This window comes from Actinia tenebrosa, unplaced genomic scaffold (genome assembly GCF_029948245.1).
Source record: "Actinia tenebrosa isolate PJP-AT-01 unplaced genomic scaffold, QUT_ActTen_1.0 PGA_scaffold1__47_contigs__length_23844297, whole genome shotgun sequence".
NCBI classification, from domain to species: Eukaryota; Metazoa; Cnidaria; class Anthozoa; order Actiniaria; family Actiniidae; genus Actinia; species Actinia tenebrosa.
The window spans coordinates 15,225,373-15,239,877 of NW_028292578.1; the positions used below are offsets into that span (position 1 = coordinate 15,225,373).

Here is a 14,505-nt window from a genome sequence, read left to right on the forward strand (position 1 = left end):
GTTATACTCTGATCTTTAAAGCTGTACTTAACCTATAAACCCCGATCCCAAAGTTTTAAAAGCAATCTTGATACATCACTTTTTCTTGTATTCAAGAGGTTTCAATTTTGATACCTTTTCGATTATTTCGTGGAAATTTCTAAATGCTGTTAGCAGGTTGTTTCATAAATTGGCTTGATTCTTTTATGATCTTTTGTGTATTTTGCACAAATGGTCTTACTACCATTAAAAAAACTCATAAATCAGAATTGTCGTTAGAGGAAGAAAATATAGTGGCATGTCACTTGATTATTCACGTCTAAATTTGACAACAGCAAAAATCGCTTTCAGTATTGTTTTGAAAAAATAAATTTTTCAATCAAAATGTTAACTCTATTACTCTTATCTACCAAAAGAAAAACATGAGACATTTTTCTTAAATTTTTTCATCCGCTCTTTGAATTGTTTCATAATATTTTAATATACCCTAGGGCACTATTTATATTATTATTGAGATCAGGTGTTCTAGATTGCATGGGTTATGTATAGATTGTATAGACTTTTGTTGTTTTTGCTTAATGTCGTAGGTATGAGATGTTGTCAAAATTTTTTTTTTTCTTGCTTAAATCTTTAATTTTGAAGATTAGAAATTTCCAGATTGTACAATTTTTTAATATTGACAAATAACAATGGTCAAAATGATTCCTGAGGTGTGATTCCTTAATTTTTTGCTATTGATTATGTTCTTTTTGCTACAATTGCTTCAACTTTTGTTGCCTCAGGAGTTGCCATTAATGATGATGATATGTCTGTTGTTGCTATTACATACCATCTCAGCTGTTGTCACTCCTATACTATTGGTACTATATATTTTTGTTGCTGATGCTGTTGCCACTGTTGCAGTTATTATTGCTGCTGTCCCAGCAGTTGCTACTAGTGTTGTTGCTACTGTTGCTGTTGTTGGTGCCATTGATATATCGTGGTATTATTACTGATTTTGCCACTGTTGCTGTCCATTCCATCATCTCTGTTGCTGTCATTGATTCTGCTGCTACAATGCTACTGTCTCGGCATTTAATATTGATGTTGTTGCTGTTATTACTTTTGCTGATGATGATGTCTCTGATGATACCACTGCTATTGCTATCATTGTTGGCATTGATACTATAGTTATCACTGTTGCCACTTAAAGGGACTCTGAGGTGCCAGACACATCATAGCTTAAAATGTACATCAAACCTTGTTGATTTTGAAAATCGAAATGAAAATTCCATGAAATGCGTTTTTTGGGGTGATATCGTTCGTCAAAGTTGCGAAATGACTTAAGCTGGGCTCCCTGTGGAATACCGCGGATTTGATGGCTTGGGATGAATGAGGTGTGATGACGTCAGATAGTGGAACATGTTGGATAGCTGGAGCTGAATCAACCAAATTTCGCTATGGAAGTATGGCTGTTCTTTATCAATTTGAGCCAGAAATTGCTTGAGGAGAAGAATATAATACACCCGATGAAAGTGTGAGCGAGGACAGTGAGCTAGAAGAAGTGGCGAACGAGGAAAGGCTTCAATGAATCGATGTGGTGTACGTGTCAGCAACTTCATCTTCACTTCCATCTTCTTTAAAGCCAGTATCTTCCTCATTCAGGGAAGGTAGATCTTTAATATCTTAGATACCACACATGCTGATCTTTTTGCTAAGATAACCGTGCATTCACGATGTAATTATAAATTGGCGATATCAGAACTAGCACAACGCAGAGGGCTGAAAAAGCATTTCAGCGAAATGAATATGCATTGAACGTATACGTATATGAAATAGAAAATACCGAAAAAAGCTCACTTATTTGGAATATAAGAACGTAATAGAAAATACTTTAAAAAACTCACTTATTTGTAATATTTGTTCAATTTGGAATGAGCCTTCTCTGTCATGAAAAGAAACTATTAAATGCAGTCCTAAGCACATCTCGGTTCAGACACGATAGTCGTGATGCATGTCACGTCTAAAAATTACGTTGAGTTTAACATCAGAAAAGATTGAAATCTTGCGTGAAATAAAATGTTTCATTTACCTCATAATCCTTTACCTAATAAGCTCATTTAACAACATAAACACATATCAGCCAGCAGTTTTCATCACGACACATTGTTGACTTTAATCGATTCCTAGAAGCCTTTCCTCGTTCACCACTTCTTCTAGCTCACTGTCCTCGATCACACTTTCATCGGGTGTATTATATTCTTCTCCTCAAGCAATTTCCGGCTCAAATTGACAAAGAACAGCCATACTTCCATAGCGAAATTTGGTTGATTCAGCTCCAGCTATCCAACATGTTCCACTATCTGACGTCATCACCCCAAAAAAGCATTTCATGGAATTTTCATTTCGATTTTCAAAATCAACAAGGTTTGATGTACATTTTAAGCTATGATGTGTCTGGCACCTCAGAGTCCCTTTAACAGTAATATGCATAATTCAACAATATCCCTATTTAAAGCTCCCTTGGATATTACTGTCAGTAATTTACATTTCTTACTAATATTATCTGCAACTGCAAAGTATAGTTCTGGGCTCGGTTGTACGAGGCCTGGATAGTGCTATCTGGCGGATGAATCCTTATCCATTGGATAATCCGATGCTGTTATCCAATAAATTTATCCACTGGATAAGATTTAACCGTCAGATAGCGCTATCCAGGCTTCGTACAACCGGGCCCAGTTTCTGTTAACCTAATACTACAATATCTCATCATTGGTTTTTCATTTAATTGCAGGGTATATTGATGAGAAAGGAAATCCAGATAATAGGTAATAAAAGAAAGATTTGACAATAACAGCAAATGAGAGATAACAGTGGTCAATGTTTTGGCATCATCACGTCATTATCAAGATCAAGAATCGGCGCACTGATTCTAAAAATAGCTTAAAGATTCGGACAAACATTGCATTCTGTTTAAATGCTATGAGGATTATACGAACCGATTTTATTATTTTTACTTAAAGTTACAATAATAACTTATGTAAACTAAGATCAACTGCGATCGGCTGTGAAAATTATCTGCTGAAAGTAAACTTGTAAGTTTGTTTGTCCAAATTTCACCTTTGTCCTCGTTTTTATGACGTCACAGTTGCACTGCACTATTAAATGAGAGTGAAAGCTTAAATAGTCAACCGATAAATATGTGCATAAATTTTGAAACATTAGCAATATTATAATAACGTCATTCATAATCAATGGAAAGAGACTAGATGGAATTTATTTTCTCAATTTTTGATTCTATAAATAAAATCAAACAAGAAGAAAAGAATGCAAACACTTTACAGATTGAAGGACATTCTATGATGATTACTAATTATTTTTATCCAAATTGTTTTCATAGCCTAAGGTCAGTGATTGACAAGCCTCCAATTGGTGGAAAAGAGCTGCTTCCTCTCCCCACCCATGCCTTGTCTGGCTTTCGGCTTAACCCTGGACCAGTGAGTACAGTTGTCAAGTAATAGTTTCATAATCCATTGATCTGTATTGTACATGTATGTGGACCTTAGTACTCCATCTGTATTGTACATGTATGTGGACCTTAGTACTCCATCTGTATTGTACATGTATGTGGACCTTAGTACTCCATCTGTATTGTACATGTATGTGGACCTTAGTACTCCATCTGTATTGTACATGTTTGTGAATAGTAACATCATCAATTTCTTGCTCATTATCATAATCATAAATTATCATCAAAATCTTCATTATCTAAGGTTATCATCATGTATCACCATCATCATTATCTTTTTCATTGGTATGTATCACCATCATCATAACCATCACCATCCAGCATTGAATTATCATTACCATGATTATAGTCAACATCATCACCAGCAGCATCATTGTCATCATCCAATCAAAATGTTATTATCATCATCATCATCACCACCATCATATATTATTTTATTATCATCATCATTATCATGCAACACCATCCTCATGAATTTATTATCATTTTTGAGGAAATAATGTCTTTTGAGAATAATTATCAACAAATTCTGCCTGTCCTTACCCATATACCATTAACTAGATTTGTATTCTTTATTCTTTATTCTTTGCTTCATTCTTAACACCAGCAATGTCCACTTGATATATGTTGATGAAATGATTAATATTTGTTGAATGTTTTCTTGCTAGATTCCAGAACAGTTTCGGTTTGTAAACCAACAACCAGTAAAAAAGAAACATAAACACAAGAAACACAGGAGTCAGGAGACTGATATTAAAACTCCAATTGATTCTACTATAGGTAAATGATCTTACTCTTTGATTGGTCAATGGGCCGTGCCGTGAGCAATGAATGCAGAATAACCTTGAAAACGGTGGCTGAAAATTGTTACCACTTTTTTTTAAATTTTTTGAACTTCATTAATTGACAATTTACGTCATGCATGTGTCTATGCAAACACTCTCCAAATACCCAGGATTTTTCTACTATCCTATTCAACCCGACAATTTTTGGTCCAATTTAGTATATATAAAAAATTTTCTTTGTACATCCTTATGATATCATTATATTTTTATAGCTCCCTCCAAAGCAGAAACAAGTCACGATTCAAAGAAACACAAAAAACAGGTAACAAGTGTTCCAGTGAATGTGCCTTTTACAGTAAAAGGAAATCCTAAGCATTAGCATTGTTGATCAAGGGTGGATCCAGGGAGGAGGGAGCAAAGGGGGGCTAAAGCCCCTTCAGCAGAAAAAAAACAAAACAAAACTGAAGAATTAGATGCTTTATTGTTTTTCGTTGTGTTGATGGAAGAAACTCAATTAGCCCCCCCCCCCCCCCCCCTTAAAATTTTGGCTGGATCAGCCCTTGTTGATTTGGTAAATTTTCTGCTTTTCTCTTGGTATTAATCTGGTTCAAATATTTTGATGCTGTAATTAAAAAAACCTTAGGTAAACAAGCCTTTAATCAAGAAATGCAAGATGTGGTATTTTGGGAATTTGAAAAAGCTCTCTGTTAGATACTCACTTTGTCATTTTTAACAAGATATAATACCTCCTTTTCATAGCTGTATTCCATGTAGTTAGTGTCAGCTGGTATGGTTATTTCATTTAGGGACTGTAGTTTATGCCGAATCTAACCTCATTTACATTTATTAGAAAAAACATGAAGATGGAGAAAGAAAGAAAAAGAAAAAAGAGAAAAAAAAGAAAAAGGTATTTTTTAATAGCTATCTTGTCTTTTATTTTGTCAAATAGATCATTTTTTGTTGAGTGTATTGCCTTCTCATATCTGTATTGATAGAATGCAAATGATATATCCGTGAAACATTAGTATGCTAAGTTATGCTAATTCTATTGTTTTCTTTTGTTTAGCTAGCACTGTTTCGAACAATTTAGTAATTAGTGTTTCACAAATATATCGTTTGCACTCTGTGTAGCTAATTGAATTATATAACTCTTATTCTGAATATTTTATTTTCCAGAGACATACCCCTGAGCCAGTACCTCCAAAAGGATTACCAATGGGTGGGGTATAAAGACCCACTACATACAGTCATATAGTTCCATTGTATTAAAGAATATAATAACACTATTATAATATTGAATAATACAGTCAAGCTTTTGTATATTTGTCTTACTAAAAGAACCATGTAACATTGTAAGTATGTCTTAAAAAGACAGATAATATTAAAATAGAAAAACAATGTCAGTGTTTTAGGCTGTCAAGGGCATGCATTCCTTGCCATCAGGAGACCAATGAAGGAGCAATGTTTGTGCCTTCATGTTGGTAGCCTCCTGTGCCGATGTTCAAATTAGGGTCATCACAAAAGTCATCTGCATAAGAGGCTATAGACAAATATTATGCTTTCTTTTCCACATTGGACATCAAATTTATTCTTTTCAATTTCATTAGGGGAAAATATAAAATTTATTAGATTAAATAGATAGTCATGTTTATAGATAGTCAAACTTCAGCAATAGATTTCTTTAGCTTGGGCATAATGTTTCCCCATTTTAGACCATATGTCATACTCTTGAGAATAAAAATGAAATGTTCTTTGTTTTGTCATATCCATGATGCCATGTGTTTTCTCATGTGCAAGTGTTACACAAAGAAATTATATCTGTACTAAGAAAATGACATGTGGTCTGGAATGGGATAACATTACACCCCAGAGTTGTCTTCATTTTGGTTCAGCAGATATCCTTTTGATACTGTAACAGTAATACTGCGCTACTCCAGTGTGTTCAGAAATGACAGACAGATTTTTCTCTCAACAAAATCTATAGACTAGTTGCTATTTAGTTCAGAAGAACCATTTTGGTTCATACAGTGTACCTAACATTCTCTGCTGGTGTCTCTCTTATTTTACTATTTAGTGCTCGAGATAACTGTGTGATTAAGGAGGGAAGAGGGGGCTTGGTGAAAAGATCCTTGGTCACATTCAGTCTCGACCTTGAGTCCCCCAGCACCTTCTTGCTTCATCATCAGTGCCAAATCATGCATTGAACAAAAATCTGGAAGACTCTGGGCAAGACTGAAAGGGTCACATTGATCTATATACCACAGGTAGCCCACCAAGGAAACAAATGTCTAACCTTAAAACAGACAGATGCTTAGCACAATCACATACGGCCCTAGACTGAAACTGTTTTTCTTATCAACTCAAGTACAAATATTTGTGTAAATAAACTATCTTATTTAGTTATCATCCTCAAGTAAACAAATCAGTGTATGGCAGTGAATTATGGAAGGTTGTTGAAATTAGGGCTATATTTTAGTCCATATTGCATGAAACTGTGCTAAAGCCATATGTATCTGTCTGTCTTTCCATCAATCTTTGTTATTTCTCCCATCCATAATATCTTGGACTTAATGGCAATGCATTCACCATTGGCATACCTTCACAATCAGTTGTGTCTGTCACCCTGGACCATCAACATACCATTACATTCATTTGTGTCTGTCCTGCACTGGTCTCTGGTCCATACCACATGACACTGTGCTGGGGAATATGTATCTGTCTCTCTATCTTTCCATCAATCTTTCTTATTTCTCCCATCCATAATATCTTGGACTTGAAGGCAATACATTCACCATTGGCATACCATCACATTCAGTTGTGTCTGTCACCCTGGACCATACTGTCATACTATCCAGATAACCTGGCCAATTTGGTAGCTGAACTCTTAAAATACACCGGAAAGTTTCTCCCAGCTCTAACTGGAACCCCTGTGAAGTTGATTGTCCCCAGGGATTTGTTGAATATGTCTCTCCAAACAGCTCCCCAATGTGGATGATGGTGTTACCTTTGTACTGCTGGAGACAGTCCAAGGAAAATGTTGATCCTTCTGTTTCAAATCATTTATTTATTTCAATTTACATGTTTCAAATTAGAAGAAAAATGCATGGGAATATTTATCTTTTTAAGTGGTGGAATTAGTACTGTGGTGCAAAACAAAAATGAAAATGCATTCTTTCGTTTCTGTACTAGCCTCATCTGCAGGCTTCTTGGGCTTTCTGTGGTGAGGACAAAAAAAATCTTGTTTCTCATTCCTAGTTCTTCTCTGCCATAAGATTTAACCCACAGGGATCCCAATGGAGAATATATGGGGTAGCCTGTGGAGGAGGCTAGTTTTGTACAGGGTTCTGTAAGTATAGCTATAATGCCACTGATGAAATTTGATGAGGCGGACATACCTTCTGCATCAGGCCATCCCAACATCAGTGCTCTGTCTGAGAACTGCGATAGAAGACTGGGACCACCTGTCTGGACAAAAATATTTAAAGGGAAGCTGCAAGATTAGTTGTGGAGTTTTGGTTTTCCCATATTTGTTACCCTAGTGAAGAGGATATGGCTCCCTTACCATGATAGGAAAATATCTCATTTGCTCAGGATACACATCATTTTTGTCAAAAGCAATCACATCAGCTCCCTTTTGTTGAAGAAACGTTTCCCAGTACCCAGTACCCTGAAAAACAAAGGTTTACCTAACACACTTTTCACTGCTACGTGCTGATTGAGACAACAGTCGCAACAGGGAAATAGCTCAATAAATTGTCACCAATCAGAGAATACAGTATAAAGATACCGACCAACCTTGATTGATGGAAGTGTATTACCCAATTTCCCTTTTATGCCTGTTGTCTCGACTAGCGAGAAGCAATGAAAAGAGTGGCATTACCAGTTGCCTTTGTATGCAGTTACATACAAGAATCTTGGAAATTATTTAATAGCAAAGTTCTAGCTGTCACTTCAACAATCTGAACTGTGTGACCAGGACACCTCACAGATTTGAATTGCAATATAACATGTTGGGTTTTGGAGATGAAAATCAGAGAATCTGGAGAATACCCTTGAGTTGAGATTATGAGAAATCCACCTAAGACTCCAGAGGAGAGTGCACTTCTACTACAGTACTCCATTAACCTTGATTCCCAAGGCCATATATAGGCATATCAATCAGTCCTCATTATTTAATCAACATGTTGACAACTTACGGCTCCAGCTGATATAATGGGTAAATGCAAACTGAGAATTTTCTCTATTGCTAATGGAGAAGGGATTGAAAAAGAGAAAAGAATCTGCAGACTCTGGCAAGAGGTCCTGTCATCAACATCCCTGAAATCATAAAATGAAAATAGCTCACAACACCAGACCCAGAGTCCACTCTGCAAGGAAGACTTAGAAGAGTGTAGGGAATAGAAGAATGATGACTAATTCTTATCCATTTAATAATGCTAGCAATTAGCAAAACTAGGGGGTAGCAAGCATGGCAAAGTGCGACATGCATATTTTCCGGGGAGAGTATGAAATGTTTCAGTCAATTACACTCTCTCCACCCTCCTTATCCTAGATCTATAAATTTTCTTCCTAAAAAATTCCATGGAAAATTTTTTCATTACTTCAGGGCCAGCTAGCATACCTTATCCATCTTATCAATTTTTCTCTCAACTTTTCATCAATCTTAGGATCACAGAATTTATGAATGTCTTTCGGTGCATTATCTAATTTCCACAAATACAATTCATAATACAAAAATCTCCCACAAATGCTTCTTTCTTCCAAACTTCCAAACTTCAATGTTTCTGGAATGCTCTCATTTCCATCCATGTTTTTATTCCTTGCTGGGATCCCTTTGGTAACGAATAAACGAGGGAGGTTAAAAACTAGTATAAATCACGTGTGTAGAAGAGGTTTGATTGGCTAACAACAACCACGTGGTTTGATTCCTCGCGGTAAGCGAATTAGTAGGACGCCATTTTTCCTTGTCCTTGAAAATTTCGACTGCTCTTTCCTTCAACGTTTTAGGTGACTTTTAACCATTTTTCTCATCTTAACTTTACCTTTGTAACTGGTGGAAGAACTATTCTGTTCTTCTGAAGTTTTTTAAAGCATTTTAAAGATGAGTTGTCGAGTGTATTTAGGACGTTTGCCATACGGCACGAGAGAAGACCATGTGAAGAAGTTCTTTCGTTCGTATGGCCGTCTTCGAGAGATAAACCTGAAAAACGGATACGGATTTGTGGTAAATATCTCGTTTTGAGTATTAATAGAGGCAGCTGTTTGTTTTTGATATTCTTGGCTTTCTTGATTTTGAAAATTGCTCTCAGAGAATAAAAATTCCACCACTTGGGAACAGCAGATTAGAAGTCAAAAATTTTTGCTGACTTCATGTAAACCAGGGTTAGTTCGATAATATTTTGCTGATGTTAATTTTTATTTTCTTTCGAAGGAATTTGAAGACTCAAGAGATGCCGATGACGCTGTCTATGATTGCAATGGGAAAGAATTGCTCGGAGAAAGGTAAAAGTATGGTTATTACAGTAAATGTAATTAAGGTTAACCTGTTAACCCCCCCCTCCCCCACAATTGTTTTACTCAGGAATTGTCTTTAGCTGCAGCTAAGTTGGGCTTTAGTGGATAATATGAAGTGTAGAGAAAATTACAATCAGGGCTAAGAATAAGAATTGACTTTAGCATTGCCGGTCATTTTTACCAGTACCATTGAGCCAGAAATAAGATATGACCAAAGTAAATTTGGCTGGCCATGACTGGTGGCTGACCAGTCTTCAATTTTAGCCCTCTACAATAGTGCTCCTATTGAATCATATAGAATGTGTAATATAGGGGGGAAAATTTTGGACAGTGAAACTTGTGGCCCATTTGATGAAGGGTTTTCAGTAATAGATACATCACTGTACTTATAAGTCAAAACACTTCATATAACTGAGGTTCATAAGTTATTAAATATTTCCATTTTTATTTGTAGGATTCTTGTTGAGCATTCCCGTGGTACAGCCAGAGGATATAGCAGCACGAAACCCTCGCGCGCAAGAGACAAGTAAGTCCTGTTAACCATCTCATACTTATTGGATATATTCATACCACCATCATAGATGGTAGTTGGGGTGTGAAGATTTCTAGGTATTTCTAGTTGAAAAGGTTGCTTTCAAAGATAACATTTGTGGACTTGTGTGTAAATATAATAATATTGTAAATATACATCCATGGATGATTGAGCAGGCTGGTAATGAGATTCATGAAATTCATTCAGTAAGAATATTCTGAGGTCCAGCAACAGAGATTTAGTCTGTGCATGTTCAAAATTTGAGCTGTAAACTGTTTTGCTCCCATGCTGCTTTCAATTATTGAAAAAAGTTTGACAATTTTTCTTTTGACAGCAAAATTTTTAGATTAAAAGGCATTTGGGGCTCTATGGGGTTAATTCTTAAAACATTGAAACTTTTTTTGGTTACTGTTTACTACTACGACTTGTATTGGAAGTAATAGCACCTAATCTAAATGATCTATTTATTCCAGGTATGGACCTCCAACGCGAACACCATGGCGCATGGTCATTGAAAATCTATCAAGCAGAGTTTCATGGCAGGTAAACAACCTATAAAACCTTTGTAGTTACAATTTTAATTAATGAAGACGGAAACTGTGTGCATAAAAGTGAAGTTGACACGATCTCTCAACTGGTCATTATGAGAAAGATTGGGAATAACATTCATTATCAAGCATGCCAAAATTCCACCAGATAGTGAGACAACTGCCTGCGTTCTTCTTTACTTTTAAGTTTAAATTTTACATAAGCTCTAGACTAAAATTATGTGCATTGAAATTTGGATTACTACTACATTTGAGGAATCTGAATCCAAACCAGCAATTAAAAAAAAGTTTGAAAAGTATAGAAAATCATACAAATGTCTTATAGTATTTTATAATACTTATACTGTATACATGTAACTATTTATTGGACTGCCTGAATCATTTTGGTTGGTATTCATTGTTTTACCCTCCAATATTTCAGCCCCAAAGATGTCTAGATGTATGAGGTCTAGATGATTAGATGAGTAGATGCTTGATGTGTGTCAGTCAGTCAAAATGAGGGGAAACCCCTTGAAGCTTAGGGCCAGAGGCTCAGTTCTAAAGATGCACAGATGACACTGAGGGTTGACATTTGAGGCTTAAAGAATTGGCATACATTGTGATACTAAGATGACAACTTCCTATTGTGACTGAAATGGTTAGACAACAGACCATACTGATGTCAGCTTCTGTGAGACGTGACCACATACAATGCCTGTATATATCAACTGTTGTGTATTCACATATTCTACAAAAAATTATAAGCAATGGACTGTGCCTAGAATGAAAATAACTGTAGACTAAATAATTGTTAAGTATTAAGAAATGAAGGTCTATTACCATTTAGCTTTTCTCTTTGTTAGTCACCAGAATGTATTTCAGTTTTTTAAAAGGTTGATTTTATTTAGTAGTTTTGTGTTGGACTTTGTGTTTATATTGGTGTTAATGTTGATAGGATCTCAAGGATTATGCTCGGCAAGTTGGCGAAGTGGCATATGGAGATGCACACAAGCAAAGACAGGGAGAAGGGTAAGCCATTGATATAAGACCAAACAAAAAACTAATTGTGTTTCCTGTTGCGCAACCGACCCTAATTTTCTTGCCGATTTTTGCAGACCCTGATATTTTTTTCATTCCCAAATCCACCACAGGGTTCCCAGTAAGCTAATTTCCACTGTCGTATCAGTAAATAAATCTGACTTACCGACCCCAATTATTTTTCTCATGCAACAGGAAACACACTTATTTTTTTGTCTGGCCGAATATTTTGCAACCAAAAAGCATGATGGTCTATTCTTGATTCATACAACAGTAAGTTTTATTTAGAGCTTGGACTTTCATGTCAAACTTTTTATAAATGTCTGGTCTTTTCTTCCACAGTATCATTGAATTCAAATCCAAGAGGGATCTGAAAAGAGCGATTAGGAAACTGGACGGTACAGAGCTCTGTGGAAGGCGTATCAAAATTATTGATGTAAGTAATTGATTACAATTATTCCTTAGGGAAAGGAATCAAGGGTGGTGTAGTGGTTAGTGCACTTGTCCTCCCCTCTGGTCCATGCAAGTCACATAAGTAGAGTTTGTTACGTACTATCTCCCTCGATTCAAGGGTTTTTCTCTGGGCTCACAATTTTTCTTCTCTCCACATACCTAATATTTATTCCAATTTGATCTGTGAGTTAGCCATTCCCATATTTTGATCAGCTCAAAGGTTTGCTTTTATTGTACTAATAAAATTCGAGAAAGGAAGCAAACTTTGAGTTTACTCTTAAGAGGGACTAGCATTTTAATGACTTGTTATCTTCATTGATCAGGAAAGTCCAGCTTCTCGTTCAAGGTCAAGATCCCGTAGTGTTAGTCGATCAAGGTTAGTCAGTATCCTTATTTTTTTATTTGTTTGTTTGTTTCTCTGATTATTTGTATGTATGTTTACTTTATATGTTTATAAAAACCGTTTTTGGTATTTACCTGTGTAAGAATTTAAAAAATAGACTTCCTTTGCTTTTGCTTTTTTTTTTTTTTTTTTTTTTTTTTTACTCTCCAAATATTGGAAGACTGGAAAGTCTACTCCCTGGCATTAGGATCCTACATCCTACATTCTAACTTATTTCGTGCGTTTGCAACTAAATCTTGAGACTTGTAAACAAAATGATGCCACAACCTGTGTTAAATTTTCTTGAATTTTTGATTCATATAAACTATTATTTTAATGGATTGTTGTTCATCGTAGGTCCCGATCCAGGTCACGTTCCAGGTCCCGCTCTCGTCGCCGTCGTAATCGCTCGAGATCACGTTCTCGATCAAGATCTCGTTCCCGATCACGCTCACGTTCTCCAAGGCGATCACGCTCTCGTTCTCGTAAGAGGTCTCGATCCCTGTCTCCCAAACGATCAAGATCCCGCTCGCCAAGGCATTCCCGATCCCGCTCAAAATCCCGTTCCCGATCCCGATCCAAATCTCGCTCCAAGTCAAGGTCGCGATCGGCTTCCCCAAGAAAATCTGCATCGCGATCTAGATCTCAATCACCAGCTAAAGAGGAGCATATGGCTGAGAATGGAGACAAGTCTCCAGAACGTGATCAAAATAACGAACAAGAGGGAGAACAGGAGTAGAAAACGGAGCTGACTTCAAACATTACTATACCCCTCCCCTCCCCCATATATTTACACTCTTACCTCTATACCAATTACGCATAACGTATATAAGTAGTTTTTCTACAGTGATATGAAACCGTTAGGTGTTGATCAGGGTTGTTTCTGAGTATCATAGCTACATTACAATATTTACACATAGCATATTCAGTGACAGTGAAGTAGATTTCCAACTATTACTATAAAAGCATTAAACGTTGATCCAGGGTTGTTTTCAGAATGACGAACTCCGTTTTTTTTAAAGTCGACTGTATACAGATTTTTGGGTTTATATTGATTCACACAACCAGTGAGCCAGAAGTTATAATGGCGGACTTTCCTTTAAAAACAACAAAGCATTGAATAGTTGGAGAGATCGGTGTAAGGGTTAAAATGAAATAATTCTTCCGGGTTTTGGTAAGCAGTAGTTGACATATTTATCTGTATCGATTATTCATACTTGACCCTTGTGATTAAACATTCTACATTTAAATCTGCAATGGCTGTATCCTTGTGCTGAGTCATGCCATCAAATAAATTTATGAAAGCTATCAGAATTCTGTGTATTTTTTTTTTAATTTGCTGAGTATCTTCAGTGAGTTCTGTCCAGAAATTGTGCGATAGCCATCTCGGGCATATATAACCTTGGAAAGATAGAATGCATATCGTATATATCCGTGAAAAAAACCTAACAAAATTGTACAAATTAATGCTAAGTTTTGTAGGTCTACGGTCTACTGAACTTTGACTAATTTGTGCAATTTCTTACAAAGTTTTTCACGGATAGCTGGTACGCACTTTAATTTCCATAAAAGCAGACACGGTCTCTAAAAACTTCGGTAGATATCTCTTGGTTCACATTTGTCCTAAAGAATTCCAGAGTGGAAATAATAAGAAACATTTAAGGACCCCCTGTGTGGTTCATTTCAATGTCAATTTCACCTTTTCGGCGCGAGCCGTCGCGCGGTGTAAATTATGTTACGGTCACCAAGAAGTTCGGACAGTTCTCGAACTTCCGTACAAATGTACT

The 14,505-nt window shown here is 36.1% G+C and overlaps 3 protein-coding genes across 3 annotated transcripts in view; 2 read left to right on the forward strand and 1 right to left on the reverse strand.

Moving 5' to 3' along the window:
- LOC116293602 (mediator of RNA polymerase II transcription subunit 19) overlaps positions 1-6,678 on the forward strand; it is a 7,357-nt gene extending 679 nt beyond the window's left edge. Inside the window, exons 3-8 of the mRNA XM_031701051.2 lie at positions 2,753-2,786; positions 3,359-3,455; positions 4,156-4,267; positions 4,545-4,594; positions 5,123-5,179; positions 5,449-6,678. Of these exons, the coding sequence (XP_031556911.1) occupies positions 2,753-2,786; positions 3,359-3,455; positions 4,156-4,267; positions 4,545-4,594; positions 5,123-5,179; positions 5,449-5,502 (404 nt within the window). The 3' untranslated portion in view covers positions 5,503-6,678. The remainder of the gene's footprint in view (positions 1-2,752; positions 2,787-3,358; positions 3,456-4,155; positions 4,268-4,544; positions 4,595-5,122; positions 5,180-5,448) is intronic.
- Positions 5,871-9,092, reverse strand: LOC116293601 (uncharacterized). Its single transcript, XM_031701050.2, has 5 exons — positions 8,894-9,092; positions 8,469-8,589; positions 7,835-7,939; positions 7,668-7,737; positions 5,871-7,318 (listed from the first exon to the last, which is right to left on the reverse strand). Exons 1-5 carry the CDS (start codon positions 9,079-9,081, stop codon positions 7,017-7,019), a joined length of 786 nt encoding a protein of 261 aa, XP_031556910.1. The 5' UTR covers positions 9,082-9,092; the 3' UTR covers positions 5,871-7,016.
- A 105-nt stretch (positions 9,093-9,197) lies between these two features.
- Positions 9,198-14,032, forward strand: LOC116293609 (serine/arginine-rich splicing factor 6). Its single transcript, XM_031701061.1, has 8 exons — positions 9,198-9,496; positions 9,704-9,774; positions 10,241-10,312; positions 10,792-10,861; positions 11,801-11,874; positions 12,226-12,319; positions 12,660-12,712; positions 13,076-14,032. The coding sequence occupies exons 1-8, from the start codon at positions 9,374-9,376 to the stop codon at positions 13,455-13,457; spliced, it is 939 nt and encodes a 312-aa protein (XP_031556921.1). The 5' UTR covers positions 9,198-9,373; the 3' UTR covers positions 13,458-14,032.
- The last annotated feature ends 473 nt before the right edge of the window (positions 14,033-14,505 follow it).

Excerpts from the sequence above, each read along its gene's own strand:
- LOC116293601 (XM_031701050.2), bottom strand. The coding sequence starts at position 9,081 with ATGGATGGAAATGAGAGCATTCCAGAAACATTGAAGTTTGGAAGTTTG. Across the intron at positions 8,590-8,893 it reads AAATTGATAAGATGGATAAG|GGATGTTGATGACAGGACCT; the intron begins GTATGCTAGCTG and ends TTATGATTTCAG. Across the intron at positions 7,940-8,468 it reads CCATTATATCAGCTGGAGCC|GGTACTGGGTACTGGGAAAC; the intron begins GTAAGTTGTCAA and ends TTTGTTTTTCAG.
- LOC116293609 (XM_031701061.1), top strand. The coding sequence starts at position 9,374 with ATGAGTTGTCGAGTGTATTTAGGACGTTTGCCATACGGCACGAGAGAA. Across the intron at positions 11,875-12,225 it reads AAGCAAAGACAGGGAGAAGG|TATCATTGAATTCAAATCCA; the intron begins GTAAGCCATTGA and ends TTTCTTCCACAG. Across the intron at positions 12,713-13,075 it reads CGTAGTGTTAGTCGATCAAG|GTCCCGATCCAGGTCACGTT; the intron begins GTTAGTCAGTAT and ends TGTTCATCGTAG.